The sequence below is a fragment of the Pezoporus wallicus genome, unplaced genomic scaffold (genome assembly GCF_028554395.1).
Source record: "Pezoporus wallicus isolate ANWC-B61680 ecotype Strahan unplaced genomic scaffold, APGP_CSIRO_Pwel_v1 contig_7339, whole genome shotgun sequence".
NCBI classification, from domain to species: Eukaryota; Metazoa; Chordata; class Aves; order Psittaciformes; family Psittacidae; genus Pezoporus; species Pezoporus wallicus.
Window position 1 is genome coordinate 252,310 of NW_026636333.1, and position 24,695 is coordinate 277,004.

A 24,695-nucleotide genomic window follows, 5' to 3' on the forward strand; every position below is an offset into this window, starting at 1 on the left:
GTCCCGTCGGGAATTACTCGGGAGCCCCTTCCACGGGCTTTCCCCTCAAAGCGGCGCCAGCCGCAGCTCTCCCGTGCTCTCTGGCTGCGGAGGGATGGAAGCGCAGCTTCTCCCTGGAGCTGAGCAGGAGCCGGGCGGAGCAGGTCTGCGGGAGTGAAGGGAAGGGGCGGCTGAAGGAGGAAACCTGACAGGACAAAGGCAACACCAGCGCCTGGAGCATCGCCGAGTAACCCCGTGTAAAGCCTTCCTCACCCTGCCTCTCCTTGCTGGAGAGCATCGCTCTTAGTGGGGCAGGGGCTGGAGATGTAGGAGATGCAGATCCGTGTCCCCAGCCCCGCTATGGGGTGGGCATGATGATGCTCATCTCCGGGGGACGGGACGGGACGGGACGGACGGGACGGACGCCGCCACCTCCCGCTTTTGCAGGTGGGGTTTAAATAAGGTTTTACCCCTCACAGTCACAGATTCCTACTCTTTAAGGCCGTGGAAGAGAACAAACGAGACCCAGAGAAGAGACCAGGGCCTGTGACCGGGATGCTGGCCCCAGGCGGCTGAGCCCAGGCGGCTGAGCCCAGCCCTGCCGGGGGAGAGGGGCAGGTCCCCACCGGGGAACGGGCAGGGTCGGGAGCGCATCCCAGCCGAGCCTATGCCCACGGGGAAGGGCAGCCCCGTCCCGCAGGACGCTGCCGCGGCTGCACCGCCACCTACCGGCCAAGGGAGGAAGCGCCGGCCCCGAGCGGGGGGACCGCGGCTCCTTCGGCAGGGCCGGGCGGAAGGCGCAGCCCGGTTTGGGGTTAAACCCCACTGGATCCCGGGGGAGCGAAGAGCCGTAGGGACCAGCACATAAGTTACTGCTAAAGCTGCGGGACCTGGAGCTGTCAGGCGCATCCCCAAGCAATACCGGGTGAGACCAAAGGCACCCCCAGCATGCTGAACCCACGCAGCACCCACGGTAGAAGGGGACAGCGGCTCGGGGGAAACCCAAAGGGCTGCTCCCAACTTCCCAAGCTCGCAGACTCACCTGATCCCGGGGTGGCAGAGAGGGCTTTCCGGGGGAAAAGCCTCATCGGTGTCAGCACCAGCTCCAAAACCGCATCATTTCATCGCTCTGCACCACCTCAGTGTAAGAAAACCCGTCCTGGGATCCACCTCCCGAGCTCCCCACACCGTCATTTATGAGCAGCAGAACTGCCAACGGCTCAAGCAACTCATTTAAGCACTTAAGGTCTTGCTTTTGGGGTCTCGTTGTTCCAGCAGCGCAACCCTCCAGCCCACAACACACAAGCCTCAGACCCCAATCAGCAGCCACAGCCGAGTCCTGCACTTTCAAAGATCAGATGCCCCCCAGCCCCTCCTTATTTATGGGAGGTTCGTTCTTGCAAGTAGCATCTGATCAGGTACTAAAGGAGAAAATCAGCTGCCCCTGCCCAGCCACAGCCTGAGCCGGCTGCCACATCCCCCGGGATAGCGCTGGGAGGCTCCATTCGCCAGTAGAACGAATGCCTCAGCAGCACACAGCGGAAGCCTCAGCAGCATCCAAACTGGTCTTTGGGGCACTAACGGAAGTGCTGCCTTCTCTCCTCTGTGTCGGTCCTTAGGTTGTTAATCCCCGAAGTGCCAGGGACCCCGAGGTGCAGCAAAGCTGGGCCGGGGGCAAGCAGGGCTCTAGCCATGGTGCGTGCTGTGCTGGTGGTCCCAGTTTGGCACTGCTCATAGACATCAGGGTCAGCAGGCACCAGCACTCAGGGACAAGGGGTTTCTTGCTCTTGCACCCTTCCCCTCTCCACCACAACGTCGTGGTGCTTCCTCAGCTCTCAGGAGAAGCTTTCAGTTTTTACCTCCTGGTTTTGCGCTCCGGGGTGCACCCGGGTCAGTTTTGGAGGCTTTTGGTTTCCTGCACCGGTAGGAAGAGGAGGCACGGAGCACCCATGAGACCCCTGTGGCTGGGATTGAAACACCGGCTGCTGGTAAGGATGTGCGAGCCTGCCGGATGTGTGTGCCCGCCTTCCTGGGAGCGCAGGGAGCCCGCCAGGCACACGTCCTGCAGCCTCAGGACTGCAGTGCTATGAGCTCTCTCTTGTGCCAAGATGCTTCCGGGCTTCAAGCAGAGCCCACGCTGGGTTTCTCCTGCAGTTAAGTTTTAGAGGCACCGTGGTGAGCAGCAGAGATGCTGCGGGGACCCCAGGGCCCTGGGCCAGGCTTCTCCTGGGGCTGTGGGCGTGAGATCAGACTCTGCTATGGGGCAGCCCCCCAGCCGGCTGCGTCAGCCCCAGGACAGACTCCTGCTTGTACAACCAACCAGGAGGGACCGGAGCTGCCTTCAGGCTCTACAGCCTCATTTCTCCTTCAGTGCGAAATCCAGGATTTTCCCGGTGGCCTTTGGTCCCAAGTGCTTCCTCAGGGGCTGAGGAAGAGGAGCAGGGGAAGAGATCAAGACACTCAAGATGTGTCTTGAGCATAGACAACACAGGGTGGCACTCGGAAACCACTCAGCTGGAGCCATCCCCCTGCACTGGTAAAACCCACACTGAACACGTTCCTGCTGTGGAGCTGCCTTTGGTGGGCTTCCCTGCAGGAAGGGGATGGAAAAACTCGGGCATCACCCAGTCTGGACCCCCCAGCTCTGCTCCCTGCCAAGCCAATTCCCATTGATCAGGATCCATCCTAGTGTGTGCTGGGGCCTGATTCCTCTCAGAACCATCACAGACACGGAAGCCAGCTCCCGGGTTGCTCTCGGGCTGCCACAGAGCAGACACAGACATTACAGCAGGCAAATGCTTCCCATATGCCTTTATTTGCAGGTTACAGGACTTCTTTACAGGCACTGTGCGTTGGTGTTGCAGCCGGTTCAGATTGTTTTCTGTATTACCCAGTGACTGAGAGGGGAGCTGGGAGCAGGGAAAACCCCTCCAGCAGCCCTTCCAGCCTCCAGAAAGGCATAAGACATCTGAGGGGAACAATGTGCTTCTTCTGAAGCCATGAAGCAGGGGATCTGGTTTATAAACAGGCTTACAAAATAATATACATATGTAAGAGCGGCTCAAAGCTAAAGTACAGCAGTAAGTGGTACGTATCTATGCGTATCTGTCCATACCCCTTCTCCAGAGCTGGAAAAGGGATGGTTTAAAAACTAAAAACACAGTTAAAAAAAAAAAAAAAGAGGGGATTCCATGCATTAAGTTTTAGTGTTTTGTGCAATTAAAATGGGATGAAAATAAATATAACTTAAAAAAAAACAACCCAACCTTTTCCATGACACTAATGGAACCAGAGGCAAGTCTATAAGGCACTTCCACATGGGCTATTCTAGAAAGCCTGGCAAGGAGCTAAAACAGTGCAACCATGTACAATGGCATCACACGAGCTGAAGACGTGTCTGGTGAGAGATGAACTGGGAAAAACCTTAGGAGACATCAGTCCTGGGGAAAGAGGCCGGGGCATGGCTGCGGGCAGTGCAATGGCCAGCTCCTCATTGCTCAAGGAGAGCTCCCACCGAGGGTGCTGAACCACTGAACGATGCCAGAGGGGCTCTGGAGCATCGCTCCTGGGAGCAGGATGAGACGGTGGCTTTGGGGATGGAGCAGGGGCTGGGTTTGTGGCTGCCAAGCTCCTGCATGCTCTTTATGTCCTCACCATGAGGGCCTCCCCTCCCCACCACCCTCCCCATGGCTGACCTTTGGAGCCAGCCCTGCTGCAAGCAGCTGAGTTCAAATGTTCCAGGAAGTTAAAGAATAGCCTCCACCCTAAATAGGGAACTGGGTGTTTCTGAAGGAGCAGGAGCGCTGGGGCTGTCCACGCAGCACTGAAGAACCAAAGAAGACTGATCAACCTGGATGGCTACTTCAGGTCTCATAGTAGTCCCTTACAAGCTATTTTTCTCTCCCCCAGCCTTGCCCGAAGTCTTTATTCACTGTGGAAGGCTGGAGATCCCAGCAAACGAGGGCTGAAAGCAGCTCCAAGCAGGGAAGATGGGTCTCTAGAGAGGAGGCTGAAGTGTTAGCCACCATTCCAGTGCAGCCAGCATGGGAGAATGGGTGGGAAGCATCTGGCCATGGTAAATACCTGTGCCTGACCACATGGCTCTGCAGCAGGAGGGAAACCATTGCGCTCCAGTGTCACCTGATGGTAACTGAGCAACTGCTATGGATGTCTTGAACACAAGGAAAAACCCCATTCTGCCCTTCTAGCATCATATAAGGACTCAGCACAGCCAGCTCTCTAAGCTGAAACGTGCTGGCAAAGATGACTAAAGGCTCCCACCCCAGTATCCTTTGACATCTCCGGGCCTTGCTCACACACGCTGGCTGCCAGAGGGTGCTGGGCATGGCCATTGAGTTTTTTCAGGATGAAACTACCAATCCCAGCACAGGGACAGGTTCCTTCCTCCACCAGCTCTCTTAAAGGGTCTTAAAATCAGGCTGTGCAAGAGACATAAGTGTGATAGGCAAAGCATGTGCTCGCCTAAGCATCCCCATCCTGGCTGGCACGGCTCATGCTCCCACTGGCTCTGCAAGGCCAAGGTTTCAAGTTCACTTTTGTTCTGGCAGGTTAGCTCTCTATTTACATGGAGAGGAGGAAAAAAAAGGAATCAAGACATCCTAAAAAACCACAACGAAAACACATTAAATAGGGAGAGTGTAGCTTTCAAATGGGAAGGGCCAGGGCTGGAAAGTGTCTTGTAGTGCAGTTCAGAAGTCAGTCGGGGGCAGGTTGGGGGTAGTGGCAGAGTCGGATGCATGGCTTTAATGTAAGTCTTCGTTCTGGGACAGCTCTGTCAGGATCTGAATGAGGTTGTCCAGCCCCCAGAGGTAGCCATCCTCTCTGTTCCCTTCTACCCAGGGCACGTTGTGCTGCAGAACTTGTCCCTCCGGCAGCGGGGTGGTTTTCCCAAAGTCAATCATCCAGACTTTGGCCTGCTCCTTCTTGTCATGAATGAAGAGGAGGGAGCTCCCGATTACCTGCAGAGAGGAGAGACCAGTGAGCGATGCTCCTATTGCTCAATCTCAGCCAGCTTCAGGGCTTTCTTCTCTCAGGCTGCAAGAGATGATGCTGAGATTTTGCAGGAGCAAAAAAGCAAGCCCTGTGTGTTGCTGGCTGCGGCTGCAAAGCAGACAAGCTGATTTACTCATACAAATCTCAGCTCTTGGCAGAAAGAAAGGATCAGAAAAACATGGGCATGTAAGACAGAGGTGTCAGTTTGGAAAATGAGTCAAGGGAAGGAATGGGATGAATTGTCTCAGACTGCTATAGGGATTTTTTCCAAGGCTGGTTCTTTGTGACTGGCTTGTGCTGTTCAAACTCACCAGCCCTGCAGCCATCAATCACCACAGGGACGGGGATGCTCCAGGTACAAGTTACTCGCAGTGTGCTCTCCCCTGCCTGAAACACCATCCAATTGCACCCACATTCTCCCTAGAACATGCTCCTGGCTTTCACAGTGCTCTGGGAATGCAAGTTACAGAGGTGCATGTAGGTGAATTTCCTTATCCATGAGTTCACTCAGCTGCATCTGCTTTGAAGAGCTCTTTGATATCCTGATCATCCTTTGGGAAAATCCTGCAAGTATTCTCTGGGCAAGTGTGGGGAAGCCCAGAGATGCATTTGGGGAGGTGAAGCACAAGACCTTTTACAACATAAGCCTCAAGGCCTGTCACAGAGTGATGAGACCCCACAAGCCCAATGCTCACCACCCACAGAGCAGAGATGCTCAGCCTGTGGGTACCTCCAGCTCAGCCCAGCCTCCAGACTGCCACCCATCAGCAACTCTGCAGTGGCTACCCAAGGCTTGGGAACACACATCAGTGTCAGGCCATGCACCATTGTGCTCTTCTGCTGAATCTGCTCCTCCGGTCAGGTTTTAGCAGGCAATACTACAGAAAAAGCACCAATGGGTGCATTTCAGAGCTGGCCCACGTGAAGATTGCTTCCCAAATTATGTCTGACATGCACGAACTGGTGGATGATGAACTCACTTGCCCTTGTATCGGCAGCAGTTAGACAGGACACAGCATGCCGAGAGCCAGGATTGCCCCACACAGTGTGCAGATACATGGAGGAGCACAGCTCTAGGGGCATCCAGCTGGTGTCAGCCCTCTGAAACAGCAGCACTAAATGTTACTGGGGACTCCCACGTCTGTGCTGTCAGTGGGATTTAGTTTGAGGTCTGCCTTTTAGACGAGGGGCTCAGATGGGAAGCGTGGACTGTTTGAAAAAGCTATTATGAATTTACATTTTTGAGGAGACTTCCTCCTCCAGCGCATTGGGAAAACATCCAAGGGCCAGAGATACATGTTATTTCTCAGAAATGCTTATCTTCTTCTAAGCTCTTATAGCCCACTCTTGGCCCGGACAGAGCATTTTAACAGCAAGAAAAAGCCTGTCCTGGGTCTCCAAATTCTCCTGCAGCTCCTTGGAGGAGCCCTGCCCAGCGAGGGCCCTGTGGAGGGACACACAGAGCTTGGCAGACTTTCTGCTGTGCTTCATCTCAAGAAAGTGGGACAGAAAGTCAGAGCTGCTGCTTTTTAATTTTGAAGGAGTGGAAACTCTTTTCAAAGCCTCCCTGAAAGGCTGTTTTGTTTCTGTGTTTCCAAATGAAACCCTGGCGCTTAGCTTCAGGGAGCATTTTGTTTCCTGTGTTGAACTGACCTGAAACCCTGGGGTTTGACAGCTCCCTTCCATGTGTGGCTGTGGCCAAGGTGGCTCCTGGTGAGGGGCAGTGGGCTCTTGGAGCTGTGGCTCCTGCTCTCTGAGTCGAGGGCTCCTATGATGCTCTTTTGCCCTTAGACAACACATGCCAAGGACATGCTCTCTCATGTTTTGTTAAGCAGATGCAATAGCAAATACTCGTTGCCAATGCTGAAGCAATAACACGGTATAATTAGATTATGGAGTAGTCCAATTTCATTGAAACTGCCAAGAAATGTAGTGCTTCCTTTTTGTATTCCCACCAGAGATCAATTTTCACTGTAGAAAATGTTGATTTCATGCACATTCATTTCTGGAGGAAGTTCTGTTCAGGGGAATCATGCAGTGACAGGACAAGGGGGAATGGCTTTAAACTGACAGAGGGGAGATTTACATTAGACATTAGGAAGAAGTTCTTCCCTGTGAGGGTGCTGAGGCGCTGGCACAGGGTGCCCAGATTAAGCTGTGGCTGCCCCATCCCTGGCAGTGTTCAAGGCCAGGTTGGATGGGGTTTGGAGCAACCTGGTCTAGAGGAAGGTGTCCCTGCCTGTGGCAGGGGGTTGGAGCTTTAACGTCCCTTCCAACTCAAACCATTCTGTGACTATAATTCTATGACTAGTCCTTACTCCAGCTCAGCAAAGGCAGTCCTTGAAGATCTGCAATACTGAAGCCTTGCTTGATCACATGGAGCAGCCACACAACACCTGATGCACATTTAGACAGGCCTTTGTCTCTAGAAAACCCGTCCACTTTTAATTTGTCTGAACACCAGCTTTCAGTAGATGTGAGCCCATGTCAAAGACATGAATATCTCTCAATCATCAGCTGATGAAGAATTAGATAAACAGGGGTATGAAAATAGGGGTATAAGGATAAATTCAAAACTGTAGACATTTACAGCCTTTGACTTCTCTCCTTGGACAATCTGAGATCAAACCATTTGCATCTTGAAGCAGATCTATCTGAACACGAGTCTTTACCTCATGGCACTTGAAGAACGGGGATGTCTCCAGCGTAGCACGGATGCCCTTCAACCGGTTAAGGTAACTGTTCTGGAATTGAAAAGACACAAACAAAACCCCCAAGCTGTCAGTGCTTCAGGAAGCCTACATAAAACTGCTGCACGGGGCAGGCAGGAACATTACCCCTCCCAGCACCCTCTCCAGGACACCAAGTTTGCATGGAGAGATGCTGGTGGTGTCCCTCAGCCGCCCTGTGCTCAGCATCCTCACACAGACCTGTCCTGTGGGAGTGTGTCCCCTCCTTTTCGGGATCCACTCATCCCTTTGGCCTCTACATCATCCTGTGAGCTCCTGCTGCTTCCAAAACTTAGCGAGAGCATTTGCTTGTGCTGAACCAGTCCCTTCTACAGACTTTTCCTCCTGCATCCATTGTGCTCCCAAGGAGGGAACAGCTAATTCAGCAGCATGCACAGCCAGGCTGCTTTTTAATCCCACCTGTACTCTTTTTAACAGGTCAACTCTTCACCTCTGTTGCCATTTTACTACTCAGTCAGCCAAGCATCGTAAGATGCTTCTGTAACTCCTTATCAGCACTTCTGCAAAGCTGCTACCATAGGTGGAAGTGCTTTCATACTGGTCAGCACACAGGTCAAGACCCAAGTGCCTGTTCAAGCATCCCTGCAAATTGCTTCAAAGGTGGCCTCTTTGATATCATGTTGAGGTTTAGATAGAAGGACTAAGTGCAGGAGCACACAGAACAGATATCTGGGCACTATAATACACCTGCATTTTCACACTTTGCATGGGGAGATGCACAGGGAGATGTATGGCAACGGTTTTGCCAAGGAGCCCAGTCTAGAGCCAGGGTATGATGGTGTGAGCGTGCTCTAAACTTTTGGGGGATAAAATGCAGCCAAGCAACTTCATTTGCAAATCCAGGAACAATCCCTGGGTATCTGTTGGCAAAGTGAATGTGCTTGGCTTGAAGGAGGCAGCCCCAAGGGCCGCTCCAGCTGCAGCCTTGTGTTTGTAGGCTTTATATAGTACAGCTTAAAATGGAAGTGCTTTGTCAAACAGGATATTTGACACAGTCAGTGTAAATTGTTTACTGCTCCATCTCTTACTCTCCTGGCAACATAGAGAAACTTGGGAAATGCTGACTGCGGCTCGGCCATGGGGAGGGCACGTGGCACGGGTAGGGACATGCTTTGGCCACCCTTCCTGTGAGACCGAGGGCAGGGCAGCCTGCTTGGCCAGGGTGGGAGCCCCTGCCATCACATGCTGGTGTACAAAACAAGCTCAGAGGCTGCCGACAGCCCCATGGAGGAGGGGGCAGAGAATGGCTGTGCCTCCCAGCGGGTTCTGGAACCAACCCTTGAGCATCCTCAGCACAGTCAGACACGGCTGAAGCAGTGCTGCTGCAGCTAACGTGTCCCCTCCCAGCCCTCCGCTGCTCCCCCCTCATCCCCGTGCCAGGATGGGGTTTCTCTGTGCCAGTTTTCATGCAGCCGCCTATGGCAAGGAGCTGATGAGCTGAGGGCAGCCTCTGCAGGAGGAGCTGTCTCCAGGCAGCCCCCCAGCATCACCCACTCACCAAAACGTTGCGGTTTCCTCTGGTGAACTCCCTGAAGGCCTCTGTGACTTGCTCCTTTGTCCGTGTCTTCTTGAAGTCCCGGTTCACAGTGCCGTCCTCTTTCTTGAAAAGAAGGGAGAGCAGTGAGCAGGGTGGGGAGGGAAGGAGCTGGGACGGGACTGGTGTTTCAGCAGCCATGCATGTCTCTGAGTAGGATGCAACCAGCCTTTTTGGCACCTGAAGGACCCGTCTACGCTATGACTATGAGCAGAAGCAGCAGTTCTCTGTCTTGCACATCCCAAATCATCCTACAGCTCTGCTGCATTGCCCCTTAATGCAAATGGCAAGTCTCCACTATCATATATTTGCTGAGGTCACCGGCAGTGTGGACAAACTACCTCTCACAGATCTGGTGCTTGCTGCCAGCAGGCTGGAGATCACTCATTTCTGGCCACACTGTGCGCAAAAGGCTTCCCTTCACTGCTGTGGCTGAGCACAGGCACCAACACCAGCCTCAGGCTGCACCCCTGCTTGGGGAGGAAAGCAGAGCACAACCACAGGAGGACAAAACTGAGTGCGAACAGAGACAACATCTCAGGGCTGGCACAAAAACCCTTCCATGCTAAGTCCTCCACAGACCACTGCAGCAAGGTGGAGACAAGGAGCAAGCCCCACAGCTGCCTTGCCTTTGATAGTCCATGGACAGCAACCCTCAAAGGCAGGAGCATGGTACCAAGATGCAGTAAGCAGCCTTGTGCTCTCCTCCTTTTCCCCGCAGGCACATCCGTGCTCCTGGCTGAACCTCTGGGCAACCTGTAGGTTGCTCCCCATTTCCCCAGGCCTGCTGATTTTTAGATCATCACGTTTCATTGTCTGGAGCAGCCATGGGTCAGGCAGGCAGAGCTCGCTTCCTGGATCCAGGGGCTATTTTAAACCACACGTGCTCAAGCTCACAGCTTCGCTTGCAGAGCTCCATCCCACTGCTCCAGACAGCTCATTTGCACACAATAGAGCAAAGGGACAGAGGCTAAAAAGACATCCTGTGGGCTGGGGAAGATGAAGTAAGGATGAAGAAGCACAGCAGAGGCTGGGGAAGAAAGAGAGCACAATGAAATCACCTGTCCCGAAGATCTTTGGGCCCTAGCTGGACTTTGAGACCCATCCAGGGAGGTACCTCTGGATGGGCCACGTGCATGGGGCTATGTGCATCCCTCTGGACAGAGGGCTGGCCATGGTAGCCAGTCCAGCTTGGGAGAAGCCCAAGTGCCCAGGCTGCGGAGACCTGGCAAAGCAAGCCTTGTACCGAACCCACACCTGATGTACAGTTTGGGATGAACCAAACACCACACTTCCAACTTCCAGCTTGCGTTTTGTGCAAAGGCAATAATGAAAGCAGTGTGTGAAAGGTCTCTGTCTACAGGAAAATCTTTGTTTGCACAGGGTGCAACCAATGTCAAACCACCCTGGACCCAGGCTGACCACCGCGTGCTGCCACAGGGCTTAAAAGCAAGGCTAGTGGCTGGCAGAGCACGGATCAGCAGGGGCTAGGGACAACCTTCTTGCAGGAGACCTCCCTGCCATAGCACCCATCCTGCTCATGGACCAAGCAGAGCTAAGCTCTCTGCTTCTGGCTGCATCTTGTGAGGCAGCAAGCTGCAGCAGAGCAGGCAGAAGGCCTGCACGAGGATGCTCTGGTGGCACATACACGATGTACAGGGGAAGGGTGCTAAGCTGCTGTACGTCTGCTACGTGAGCCCTGACGTGGCAGTTCAGAACTCAACCCACCCTCTCCCGGGGGATGATAGATATCACTTTGGAGAAATGCCACAGCACTAATTTCACATGTAAAGAGCACAACTTTCCACAAAGCATCCAAGAAAGGAGATGGACTTCTAAACGCTCCTAAAAATAAATGAAACCCACAGATGGCCTTTCAGATAAGGCAATCTAGGCTTCAGGAAAGCCAAACAGCCTATCCGCAGTGCTGCTCCCATCATCACCCGCCTCCCGCAGTTTCCTTGCCCAGCCAGATGTTGCTGCTGTGGGGCTGACAACTGCCATGACATTTACAGGTGTCCGAGCCCCGAGGGGGCTGGCTTCCACACAGCACAAATGTGAGGGGGGCTGATAAGGGCTATGCAGCCTCCGCCCCACCGGCGATTCCAGTTTGCACTGGCGTCACTGGGGCAGGGTTTGGGTCAGCCAGCTCTGCCTCTGTGTCCTGCCTCAGATGGGGCTCATGAGCTGCCCACATTTGGAAAGCCAGGTGAGGGCTTTTTCAGGGGTTGTTCTGTGACCCTGCAACAGTCCCAGCCCCAGGAAATACCGTCCCACCATGGCTTCGCTGCAGGCAGTGGTGAATGGCTCTCGGACGAGAGAATCTGCTTAGAAGTGGCACTTATCATAGAATCTCAGACTAGTTTTGAGTTGGAAGGGACCTTAAAGCTCATCCAGTTCCAAACCCTGCCACAGGCAGGGACACCTTCCACTAGACCAGGTTGCTCCAAGCCCCGTCCAACCTGGCCTTGAACACTGCCAGGGATGGGGCAGCCACAGCTCCTCTGGGCACCCTGTGCCAGGGCCTCAGCACCCTCACAGGGAAGAATTTCTTCCTAATATCTATCTAAATCTCCCTTCTGTCAGTTTAAAGCCATTCCCCCTTGTCCTGTGCCCTTGTAAAAAGTCCCTGTCCAGACTTCATGTCAGCCATAGGCACTGGGAGCTGCTCTAAGGTCTCTCGGAGCCTTCTGTTCTCCAGGCTGAACAAGCCCAGCTCTCTCAGCCTGTCTCTATACAGCAGAGGTGCTCCAGCCATCAGAGCATCTTTGAGGCCTTCTCTGGACTCACTGGCGCAGGTCCAGGTACCCCAGAGCTGAACACAGTACTCCAGAACTAAACACAGTACTTCTTGCAATGAGCTGCATGTAGCTTCAACTGGGTCACCGGTTGTATTACTTTTAGTGTGGCAATTTCATTAACACCTACAGCTTCTGACAGTTTCAAGCTACTCCCCAAAGTTAGATGAGTGTCATTAACTCCTTTTGCACAGGAAAATTTCCATTTTAAACAGGAAGAACCGGATCCTCAAGGCCACATTGGAAAGCAAGAGGTCAGCCAGTAAAAGGTCCCAACCCTGAGCTGCCTGTTGACCTCACCTGCCCATGCTGTCCCTGCTCCTTCCCCTGTGCCCTCTTCCAGCCCATGCATCCACGACCAAATCCTGCCCTTCTCTTGCACAACGAGGTGCTCTCCTGTATCAGGCTCCAGCCATGATATTACCTGATATTAGAATCAGGCAGATTCACCCCTGCTCTTCCCATGGAAGCATCTGCAGCAGGAAAGAAAACATGGGGGGGCTTGTCATTAAATAATAGTTTCCTGAAATTTCCTCCAAGTACTCAGTAGCAACTCAGGGAATTGAAGGAGTGCTCCTTAATGTGGAGACCTGACTCCAGAAATAGGGCAAATACAAGGATGTGGCACAGCATGACCAGCCCTGCTGGCAAAAAAAAACAGCTGGGAACCAGCATGAACTGTTAATGCTTTAGCTTAGGGGGAAATAATCCAGAAGTGAGGGATTTAAGGAGAATTACAGTAATTAGAGCCTTGATCAAATTAGTCAGCCCCTAGCACAGCAGCAGCATTACTCCTGGAGGCCAGCACTTCCCAACATTGCTCAATTAAAGGGCTGCCCCACTGCTCACACCATGCGGCAGCTCACTTGTGGTCATCCAAAACAGAGGAGCAACTCTCACTGCTTCTTTATAGCTTTTATTTCCCTCCACGGGGCTTTTTGGCCTGTGTGGGAATACGATCTTGGGTTTGGTTTTCTTTTACACTTTTCATTTCAAGTGGTTCACATATGACCTGCTTTGCTCTAAAGGCCTTTAAATGTCCTCAGATCACAAGCTGAGAAGCACCGCTGGAGGCTAAGGGTGTATCATGTTGAACTATAAATAGACAGATATTCCTTTATAACAAGGAGAAGAAACAGTACATGGGAGCTTTGGTCCCATTGGCCCAATTCTTATTTATATAGCCTCAGTTTTCTAATAAGCACCAGTAAAACAACAGCATTTGGAATGCAAAACAGCAGCAGTGGGAACTAGGCAATGGGTTGCCCTGAGCCAGGGCAGCTCCCATCATACTTGCAGGCATCCATAGCAGAAAAGGGTCTTTGGGAAAGCTGCGGAGATAGGGAAGAGCTGTATGAGCAGGCAAGTGCCCTGACCCAATGTAGGCACTGCAGAAAGCTGCTATGGGGCACCACAGCCAGCAGCATCCCAGACAGGGCTGTGGGACAGGCAGGGGTACCTCACGTTGCTGACAGAAGACTCTTGATGGGGCTCAGCCCAAGGTCTGCTCCTTGGGTTTCCGAGGGTGGCTGAGTGAGGGATAAATGCACTGTCCTCTGCTGGCCATGAAACACTGAATGAAGAAGGTGCCCTCCTTCCTATGTGCAACATGCTCTGCTGGGCTTTCCACAGCCCAGGGACTTTGTCCCACACAGCAGTGCAGATGAGTCCCTTCCTACCAGTGGTTTGGTATGTGGGTAATCAGAAGTAGTGGCTCTGAGCGACCCAGTCCCGCTCATCACCTTTTAAACCTATGGTTTAACATGTGTTTGACCAGTGAGGTGAAAGAAAATACCACCAGGAAAGTCTACAAATCTGCTGTATAGGCTTTTTCAGGCAATGGCTTCCTTTGGTTTAATTCTATCATTGTTACACCACTATCTCCAGTCAGGAGAGGTGCAGGAGTTTAAGGCTGCAGCTGCAAAGACTCAGATAGATGTTCTGGGAGAATTCTGTCCAGCTCAGGAAAAAAAACAACCTGTCATCAAGAGAAAGAAACTTCTTCAACACAGATGCATGCAGAAACCAAACCATCATTTCTGCCAAGAGCAAGTGGCTGCCTTGAGCTACCACTGGGCCCCCAGCAGTGCCCCAAGCCTGACTTGCTGCAGACACAGTTTGACTGAGCTCCCCTCAGCTGCCAAGCCAACACCATGCCCCGGCATGTGATGAAACCCTTAGCTCAAGCATGGTACTACCTCTAACTCATGCTGGCTGGCTATCAAAAGTCATTAAGCCATTGTTAATGTTCACGCCAGTCTTTCTGCCCTAACACAACAGCTTTGAGGGTAGAGACCTAATTCTGTTCAAGTGCGTCTCTCTGGAATAAAGCCTGCTTGCCAGGAGAAAAACTCCTGGGCTGGCTCATCTAATGGGGACACAAAAGCATCCCAGCAGGTGTCTCCAGCAACACGAGCTCTGAGCAAGAGCAGTCAGCAGGTTACACGTGTGGCAGAAAGTGCTGCTACTTGTGTTCACCCTGTTTCATAGGGCTCAGTTGCTGATTTTTTCCAGGCAGGGATGTAAATACATCCTCCTCATCAACTGGGGATAAATTCACAGTTCTGGCCCCAGATCAGCACACATTCAAGCTGGGATTCAGACTGACAGCTCAGTCTAGCAGCGCAGCAGTATCAAAATCAAACAACTAATTTGAGCCTTCAAGTTGGAAGACGGCACTTTGCATTTCACAGTCAAGGAAATCAACCAAGCAGCTGATTTAATGAGATTATGGCTAAAACTGTCCTCTTGCATTGGTGCCCTGAGGTCAACTGCACTCTCAGAAGAGCAGCTCTGCCGCAGGCCAGGTGCCTGACGAGGGTGGTTTGGCTTGCAGGCACCAGGGATGCCCTGAAGTGAGATGGTCTTGCCACCAACCTGCTGTGTGTGTGCCTCCGTGAGTGAGTTTGGTTACCAAATGCTCCCAGCAGCTGTTCCCCCTGCTCTGCACACCCAGAGCAGCCTCACCTTTATCCCCTCAATCCTGAAGCCCAGCGTGGCAGTCGAGCTGATGGTCTCCCTCCACTGCATGTAGCGGGGCTTGGTTACTGCCCGCAGCACATTCTCCTCCTCAGTCGGGGCATCAGGGTCCACCTCAATCATCTTCTGGTACATGTCCTTCCTCAGGCTCGGCTTCTTCCGGGCCTTTATCAGCTCCTCCTCCAAGTATGTCCTGCAAGGAAGGAAGGGAAACATTAGAAGGCCCTAGGACCACCAGAGAAGGTGCTACAAGCCCATAGACAGCCCTTGCCCCAGAAATCAGGTCAAGCCAGAAGAGCCAATATCTGTGGAATAAGGCAACACAAGCAATAACAGAACAAACCCCACTGCAGGTAAATGGATCCTGATTTAAATAGCACTCCATCAGCAACACCTGGTTATCTTCTCAGTTCATCAAGGAGCCACAACCAGTTTGGCAGTAACATGGGAGGTTACTCCTCACAGGTGCCCACAGTGTTACTGCCACCCCTTGTTCCTGAGGGGGCCTTGTCCTCTAATGCTCAGCAGACCTGAGCTCTCACACTTAATGGCTCTCACAAACTAAACATGGCTTTCAAGATGTGTCCACAAAAGTGCCCACATGCTCTAGGACCCATCTGAGTTGAAGGCAACAGGGAAGTTACCATCACTCCTGGGGCTAGGGTGTGGGGAAAGGAGGATGGAGAGTGCAGAGGAGTGTGCCAAGACCTTGGCTTTATGCATCCTTCAGAGGAGCACCACTCTGAGCCAGAGAATGCTAATGGAGAAATTCTGCACTCAGGCATGCAGAAAAGCATCATCTATAAAATAATACTTCCTGCAGCAGTAATAAACCACTATGTAACTCCTCTTGTGGCTCCCAAACCCACCCCAGCTCAGCCTGGCAGGTGCCCAGGCTCTCTCCAAACAGCTCATCAAGCTGCAGAAGATGCCCCAGCAAAATGACACAGGAATGCCTCCCCCCCATCTGTCACCTCCAAACTGCTCTATACCTCCCCCTCAACATGCCCAGCTCTGCAGAAGGGCTATGCCCTCTCTCCATGTCCCTTGTGCCAAAATCCCTGCACTGAGAGTGAGGTTCACCTTCAGAACCAAGCAAAATGCATGGGGAGGATGCTAGGCAGACTACGTGGGATGGGGTTCCTGTGTTTCCCCCAGGCTAAGCAAGGCAAACTGGTGTCTTTTCTCAGGGCAGGGATATGCCATCTGCAGGGCACCAGCCCATTTGAAAAACACTGCAGGTGGACATGATGAAAGGCTTCAGCAGAGATCACCAAAGCCAGGATTTCTGGGCAGGCAGAATAAAAGAGCAGAATAAAGCAGCGGTGTGCTCACAAGTGCTGCTCACGCTGCTCAGAAAGCTAGGTTGCCTTTTGATGAGAATGACAGATTGTCTGTGGTTTGGCCCCCCTGCATCGCTGCAGGCTTGAACCATCCCCGGGGCTTAAGACAGACAAAGTTTTGTTTAGGGATGACTGAAGGTGGCTCCTGCATTCCAAAGCCAGGCTGGCAGGAAAGATCCAAACCTGTATCTACCCGGCAGATAGCTGCTGGCTCAGAGGAGAGGTTTAACAGCCTTGAGGTTTAGTTTATCTGCCCAGCTGTGGGGATGCCCCTCTCCCCAGCATTAGCCCAATTCACCCTCCCTCACCAGCTCCTTCCACAACACCATCTTACTGAATGACGATGATGATGGTGCCCAGCATATATGTCCCCTTGCCTACTCTGCCTGTCTTAGCTCCAAAAACCCAAGTGCCCAAATTACCCAACCTGTGATTTGTGTGCAGGAGGCTTTCCTCCTCCCAGAGATAGCCACAGGAGCACCTGGGCAGCATGTCCAGCAGGTCTTCTGGTGGCTGTCATCTCTGGGTCCAGAGTGGATCCCATCTCCTTCCCGCATCAGCATGGTATGTGCCAGCCAGGCACACGTGGCTGCGCTGGGGCCTCCTGCCCTTCTCTCCACCCCTCCGGTGGAAAGTATTCCTCGCCTCTTCCCTGCTGACAGCCCGACACGCCAGTTCGAGTTTCACATCAGGAATTCAGGAGGGGAAAAATAAAGATTCCTCTCTCCCACAGAAACCATCAGCTTTTCCAGCAGCACAAGCATCTCCACCGCGTCCAGGCTGCGCCTTAGCCAGCGAGGGGGGTCTCAACCCGCCCTGCCGCTAGCCTGCAGCAGACCCAGGGCTGAGCGGTGGTCCAAGGCTGCTCCAAAGCTGGCAGCCACCGGGGGTCACCAGCCCTGCTCACATTTGCTCTGGGACACCCTAGTCAGCTCAAAACATGCTGCTGGCCAAATGGCTGCAGCTTGGGATCTGTGGATGGTTCTCAGGGAGGACACGGGTAATGTTGCTCATCTGTTAGGAAACGTTTCAAGAACTGTGTGTGAAAGGCTCTAAACTACTTAGCACACACATTTTATCCCTCAAGTGTGCATGGGAGCAAAGGGTGAGCAGAGGGAAAGTGCCTCGCTTACGGAAGCTGTGCCATTCAAGTGTCTTTATTTCACCCCTCTGGCACCAGGGGCAGGATTTCCCACACCTTTTGCTCCCTGCCCCTTGGCTGTGTCCTCATGGGGCAGATAGGCACGTTGCAGGTTGTGTTTCAGCGAGTTTTACCCAGGAGATGCATTTGCTTTGAGTATCTCACCAAACAACATCCCCAGAGCCACTCACCTGACCCCCATTTTGCAGTCCATGACGCAGGGGGAGTCAAATTCAGCCAGCAGATCTTCCATCTGGTTGTATCGCTCCCCATCTTTCACCACGTCGCCATGGTAGGCGGGAACATAGGGCTTCAGGACATCATTCATCAGGCGGTCGAGGCAGCGCTGCTCGGATTCACAGTGCTTCTTCAGTATCCTGCCGTTGGCCGCTGCCTTGAAACTACCTGAGGGTGACAAGGGACAGTGTACACTTGCATTGGATGGTGGATGATGCTGTGCCTTCCCAAAACAAGAAAGGCAGCCCAGCACCCGGGAAGCATGTCCATTGACACCTGCACAAGAAAGAGTTCCCACAGGCTGGGACTTTCAAGCTCAAGCTGCCAGTGTCAGAGGTTTATAATCAGCAACATCACACCTTAAACAGGGCAGAGACCTGCCCTGCAGCACCCAACACATCTGCCTCACATCCTGTGCGTGCTCTGTGGTAGGTTCACACCTTTGTTTCTAGGCTCATGCATGGGGCATCTTTGTGCTGGGCAGCATCACCTGCTTTGTTGTGGATCAGCAAGAGCTTGGGTCTCACTCAAAGGACCCAGCTTTCTGCTGCTTGAGAAAATAGCATCAGTAATACCTTCTGGCCATGGGAGCCTGAAAGCACAGAGCACTGCACTTCCATGTCACCCTCCTTAATATTAGGTAAGTCACTCTCCTGGGATAGAGACGTGGGAGCTGAAATCTGTGACCTTCACGCAGCAGTCAGAAGCAATTCTGGCCAACAAAGCCCATTAACCTGAGATAATGAAGAGCCTTTCCCCAGCTCTGCCCCTCCCCATGCTCTGTACCTGCGTGTCCCGCTAGCTGGATCCAAGGATACTTCTTCTTGAAAGACATCACAAATGGGGACCAGTGCACCATATTCTTGATCTTCCTCCATGACTTGCTCTAAGGGGAAAAAAAAATATTGAAGGTGAATGCAATGTTTTAAGCTTTTACCGTCTGTAAAGTCACTTCAGGCAGCACACAGCTGTTTTGGACATGGGAAGAGGCCCCAGAGCCAGCGCAGGATGGAAGCAAAGAGAGAAGCTGCTCTTTTCCCATTGCCCTGTGCCAAGCCGGAGCCTCTATATTCAAAAATCACAAGTAACTTCACTGAAGTGGATGGCGTTACAGTCTTGTTCCAGTTGGCTGCTGCTGCAGAGGACCCAGCCATCCGCACTGCTTTGTCTCGGCTCCCCGCATCCCTCTGGAGAAGCAGCGGGGACATTAACCCATCCTTGGGTACCACAGTTAGATCACTGCAGACGGAGCAGGGAGGGGAGCCCAGGATTTCTCCCCGGCCACATAACTCACCTCCAGCTTGTGCAGGGAGCAGGAGATGCTCACACAAGCAGGCAGAGGCTCACTGCCTGGCTTTTGTTCCCCACTGAATGTCAGCTGCTTTGTCCATTAAGCTGGCAACCCACGTGCCGCCGACCCGCCTGCTCCAGCCCATCTGTAACTACGTTTTAGGGAACAATTCCCTTCTGACATGTTGTGTTTCTCGCCAGATAGATGGCACAAAACTATTTACATGAGTGTAACAAGGGCTGCATCAGACATACGAAAGCCTCCTTCGAAGGCTCTTTCCTGCGAGAGTTTTTCCCTGGATTGTTCTAGGGAACATGCCACCAGTAAAGGCAGGGGGATGACCTCTTATCTCAGCCCCAGAAGGCGACAGCACAAACAAATCCGGCAAACAATATGCAACGGTGACAATGGAAAAATGCCTCCTTGCAGGAGCTGGGACAAACAGATGGTGTAAGTCCTGGCTGCTCTGAGCTACTGGGTTCAGCTGAAAGCCTGCAGATAAAATTATCCTCATTTGCTCCGCTCTGAAGGCATGGGAAGGAGCCTTCCAGAAAGCCCAAGTAATCTCTTCCTCGTGTTTGGAGAACCAGCCCCTGTTCCAGTAATGCCTCGCAGACAGCCGCGGAAGAGCCAGCGGCCCTGACTTGCAGTTTGGATGCTTGTTGGGGGTGAACTCACGGCACAGGAATCCGTACTGGGAACTGCTGACATGTTTAAACGGCGAGGAAGAAGCCAGACGAAGTGTTTGAAGTGTGGAAATCACATCGGGTTACCTCTGCACCATGCAGCAGCCCCAGTGGGGAGTGGGGGCACATCGCACGGAGAGGCAGGGGCTGCCTGCACGGTGAGGACCAGGGGCGGGAGAGGGGAAGAAGAAAGGTCCTTCCCCACCTCCCAGCTCGGGAGGAGCAGGGTGGCCCTTCCCTGGATGGCTGCCCGTGGCCCGGCGCGTCCCGGCGTGCCCTGGCACTGGGACAGCACTGCAGGAATTTGGCACGCAGCTGCCCAAGCGCGGGGTGACACCGGGCATCCCCTGCGCCCAGGCTCCTCCATGCCACGGGTTTGCTCTGCCACCCAGCTTGCTTGCTTTGGCAGGGGGGCCGGCCAGTTCCCTACCTGACATGAGGATGAATGTTTTTATTTCCAAACAGAGTGCCAGAACTTGTGTGCTTTAGCTGTTCTTTGTTCTCCCTTTGGCAGAAAGTGGGAGGGAAGTGGGGGGGGGGGGGTGTCCCCTCCTTTTGTTTTTAAAATAGTAACATCAAGTCCTGGCTGATGTCATGAAGAAAAGAAGGGGGAAGAAAAAGTCTCAGAGGGAGTTTGGACTCCAGATGAGTGGGACCCACCTCCTCTAAAACAAGGAGAAGGAATCCTCCCCCCACTTACTGCACAGCACCATAAGTCACTCCGTCCCAGGAAACACGCCAAGGCAACGTGTCTTCCCAGGCCAAGAGTTTGTTTTTCGATGGTTAGAGCTTTATAGCTTGAACCTTGAGCAAAGCACAGACAGAATGAAGGCAACCAGCCCCTGAAGCAGGACAAGCCGAACTGGCTTCCCCCGCAGGGGTTTTCCTAGGAGTGATGCACTCCTGGAGCCCCCCAGAGACACAAACCACCGCAACAGACTTTCTGCTGAGCTGCACAAGACAAAAGCAGTCACTGAGCACACCCACATGAGAAGCAGGTTGCATGTCCCTGTCGCTATACACTGAAGGAATCATTTTCATCCAGGCACTACCTAGTTTCAGGCACACCTTTGGCCATGCATTTCCAACCCAAGTTTTAAGGACATGTTTAATGACTTAATTTATGGGGAAGCTTGAGGCAGCTTTGTCCACCTCAAGTCCCTCCCAACTTGCTGGAAATAGACTGTGTAGCAAGTTGTGGCCACTGCAGCAAGCTGTGGCTTCATGCAGCCACTTCCCCACCGCCATCGTGGGGACAGCCACATGGGCACTTGCAGGAGAGAGGAAGGACCATCCCCGCTGCAATCCCCTCAAGAGTGACAGTGACCAATGCCCCCAGTGATCCTGCCACCCTCTTTGCCTGAAGATTCTCCCCAGGTAAGAATTTGCTCCATGAGGTCATCCTTCGTACTTTCCCTGCTGCTTCAAGAGAGACGTTAATGTGGCTGTGAACCACTGGCAGGGTCCTCCACAGCCACTGGGGATGGCTGAGAGCTTCCAGCTAGAGGTCTGTGTTTATTCAAACACTGGCCTCTGTTCAGAAATCTGTCTCAAAGCTGACAACTTGGGATCCCGGTCCTGCCAGCCCCTGTGTGGGGCTCCTGCAGCTGGCTATGGAAAATCAGAGCCGCGAGGTTCACACCACTCCAGTTGGACTCCATGGCCATGTGCAGGAAACAGCCCCTCTGTGCTGCGTGCCTCCTGCCCTATTAATATACAAAGCACTATTAATATACAAAGGGAGCATTAAAGCTATTTACAGTAAAGAAATCTTCTTTAACCCGGCCCGTCAGGAACCATAAGGGCATTGCCTCCAGGCTCTTCTGTGACTTTTGGTTTATATTTGAAGGAATTATTGCACACAGGTGCAGGAGCACACGGGCAGCTGTATGCTGTATGCACATGGTGGAGGGGTTACCTGCAACAAACCCCCCCCCCCGACTCAGACTAAAGGATTTTAGTGTGAGGTGTCCCTGCCCATGGCAGGGGGGCTGGAACTTGATGATCTTACGGTCCTTTCCAACCCTAACTATTCTGTGATTCTATGATTTTTCCCCACACTGGCAAGAACAGCTTTGCGGGTGGTGTTACCAAGCGATGCTGCTGAAGGCCAGCTACGGGCTCTTCCAGTTTGCCTACGAGGAAGTGAGCAGGCAGGTTGTCATGCTGAAAGCCAAGCATGCTTCACACTCTTTTGCATGATCAAACTCTGTGCCTGCCTGTGGCACCCTGCACCCAAATCCAGCTCCCTGGTTGTTTTCCCTCCTGCAAAGCTCCCTAAGCCATGTTGACTGCATGTGGCCTGTGTAAGCAGTGAACACGCACGAGGTGTCTGATGAAATTCCACACTTTTCATTTAAAACCTGTTCCAGCGTCAGCAAATGACTGATTAGCTGTTAGGTAGCAAGTTAGTGACTCTGAAATATATTTAGTGAGGAGCGGCACAGTTTTCCCTCATCATCTGCCACATGGAAATGAAGCTGAGCAACTGTCAGAACCAGCTCTAAAAATGAACTTCCAAGGGTTCTGCAGCACTCTGCTTCTGTCTCTGCCCTCTTACAGCTTTCACTTGCCCTGGAGCATGGTGCCCCAAGCTGGAGGTGGGATACGGGCCAGAGGAGTTAAGCCCTTCCAGTGAGCACCCACAATTGGTCAGTGGGAGAGGGGTGCTGGGAAAACAATTTTATCTGCTGCATGTTTAACTTTACTTATCTGAAGCTGAAAGCAAACTCTAGGCTTTCCCCATCTGTCAACAGAGCTTCATATGGAAAGAACAACACAGGAGAATTTAGTGCCAACCCAGAAGGTCAGAGGATATATTGTGTTTAATTAGATTAAACAAAAAGCGACTGATGAGCTCAGCGCTCACTGTACATTTTCCCTACAGCATATGGCATTCCTTTAATGTCTGCTTGCAGGGTTTGTGCCTTTCTGGGACTGCCTGTCGCCTCCCTTTCCCAGCACGGATGCTGGTGGAATTTGACTGGTGTGATTCCCTGTGCACGGAGCCAGCGGGGTGCTCTTTCCTTTCCATGCATTCGGCCAGAGAGATAGGCAGTAACTGATTTAATTTGCTGAAATTATGGTTTCCTACAGTTTTATGGGACCAAATGTTCCTGGAAATAGCAGGAGCTGGACCTGTATTTCAGTGCTTTTGATTAACTAGAGCATGCACCATCGGAGGCAAGATTACACAGCTGGGGCAGGGGATGGGAAAGAGTGGGAGCAGTGTTCAGTTAAGGATTTTCCCCATTCTGAAAAGAACCTCAGCTCTTTTCTCCCAGGAAGATCCTGAAATAGCACAGGATCAGAACAGACGGAGGAAAACTATGAGGAGACACCACTGCCCACTGCTTCTCCTGGCTTCAGTGCAACTGCTGCAGCACAGGGGCTTGCACGAGTGACACCCCGGCTTTCCCTTCACCCACACCAGCACCCTTGCTCACTCCTCAGTCACCAGAGGGACTCTCCAACCACGCTCCCATGGGGCTAGTGAGGGTGGAAGGTACAGTGGGCCTGCTCGGCTCTTCGCTTTCACTTCCAGCTCTTCCAGAAGGAGAGGTGCAGCCCTGCGGTGCCAGGAGCCCCTGTGGGAAGGGGCTTTTGGCACAGCTCAGAAGTGCTCCGGGATGTTTCACTCACTGAGCTACTCCTTGTGTCTGAAGCCTTGCTGGTTTAAAAGACAATGTGGTGAGCAGCTCAGAAGGCAGGCTTTGTGCTGGGGAGCCCTCTTCTTCCACAACTGAAGAACTGGGGGGAAGCGTTTGCCCACGGAATTCACTCGGCGTCAGCCTGCTCTGTGGCCCCTCGGACACAGCCAAGGAAAAAGAGGCCATTTAGTTTTCCATGTTTAAAAGAATGAATGTGTTTTCTTCTGGTCTTTAAAAAGTAGTTAAGGTTTCCCTAGTGATGATTGTTTCCCTTGACTGGGAAAAAGCTTGTCACTCCTCCAGCGCAGTGAGGAGGCCAGCTTTGTTCATTGTGCTGGGTGCTGGGTGCGGAGGGCAGCGGGGCAGAGCTGGCAGGTACCATGGAATGCCTCCTCCTGGCGTGTCCTGGCATGTGGGCGATCAAAATGCAGGATCCTGGCTGAAAACCCTCCTGTGATGCGCTCCGGAGCGCAACTGCTGAAGTGGTGCAGAGCTGAGGTTATGCCCTGCTTGGCTTTGCCATCTCTCAGCCCCCTGACCACCTCCTTCTGTCCAGGCAGCAACAGAAAGAGCCCAGTGACTGCTTCAGAGGCTGTGATCACTGCCCCTGACGCTGGCAGCAAGTGGCAGCCCCTGTTTTACATCATCTTCTTCCTATGCAAACTCCCCTTATCCATGCCAATGCATTTGCTTCTGTACTGCACAACCACTAAACAGCCTTGTTTTGGCCAGAGGAGCAGCTTGCAATGGGAAGGTTGTGGATCGGGAAACATTTTTTGGTTTAGTCACACAAGGCATTCAATAAAAATCTGAGCAGCTCCCCAAAACCTGGCAGAGGCAATGCCAGTCAGGCTCTCATGGCCGCCGTTGAGCAAACATAAAGTGAGGCCCAACGACTGACTTCACTCAAGTGAATATAAGGAAATGCAGTTTGATGACTGAAAGGCATTTCTGGGTGCCCAGCCATTCAAGTCCCAACCCCTGAGCCCCATTAGACGAACTGTCTTGATGGCTGGGGTGTAGGAGCTCCTGCTGGGGCATCACAGCTTCTGCTGCTTCCCAAGGACTCTGTCTCATTTAGAGAGAGAGAAAATCCCAACAGGTGCATTATTTGTTTTACTTCAGATGCTTTGTTTTCCAGAATAGTCTCATTTTAGCCAGCGAGGACTTTGGCAGGAGAGAAGCCACTCCCCTCTTGGCTTTGTGAGGACTGCCCTTTTCTCCATTGGGAGCAGGCCCACCAAGACCAAAGATCTCGGGTAGAGGGTCATAGATAAAGCTACCGCCTTTCTTG

At 52.7% G+C, this 24,695-nt stretch overlaps 1 protein-coding gene across 1 annotated transcript in view; it reads right to left on the reverse strand.

Annotated features, from left to right (window-relative positions):
- Positions 1–2,775: 2,775 nt before the first annotated feature.
- The window catches only part of ITPKB (inositol-trisphosphate 3-kinase B), a 68,360-nt gene continuing 46,440 nt past the window's right edge, over positions 2,776–24,695 (reverse strand). The window contains exons 3-8 of the mRNA XM_057400034.1: positions 18,561–18,660; positions 17,729–17,942; positions 15,042–15,246; positions 9,241–9,342; positions 7,665–7,736; positions 2,776–4,958 (exon numbers count right to left, since the gene is read on the reverse strand). Of these exons, the coding sequence (XP_057256017.1) occupies positions 4,743–4,958; positions 7,665–7,736; positions 9,241–9,342; positions 15,042–15,246; positions 17,729–17,942; positions 18,561–18,660 (909 nt within the window). The 3' untranslated portion in view covers positions 2,776–4,742. The remainder of the gene's footprint in view (positions 4,959–7,664; positions 7,737–9,240; positions 9,343–15,041; positions 15,247–17,728; positions 17,943–18,560; positions 18,661–24,695) is intronic.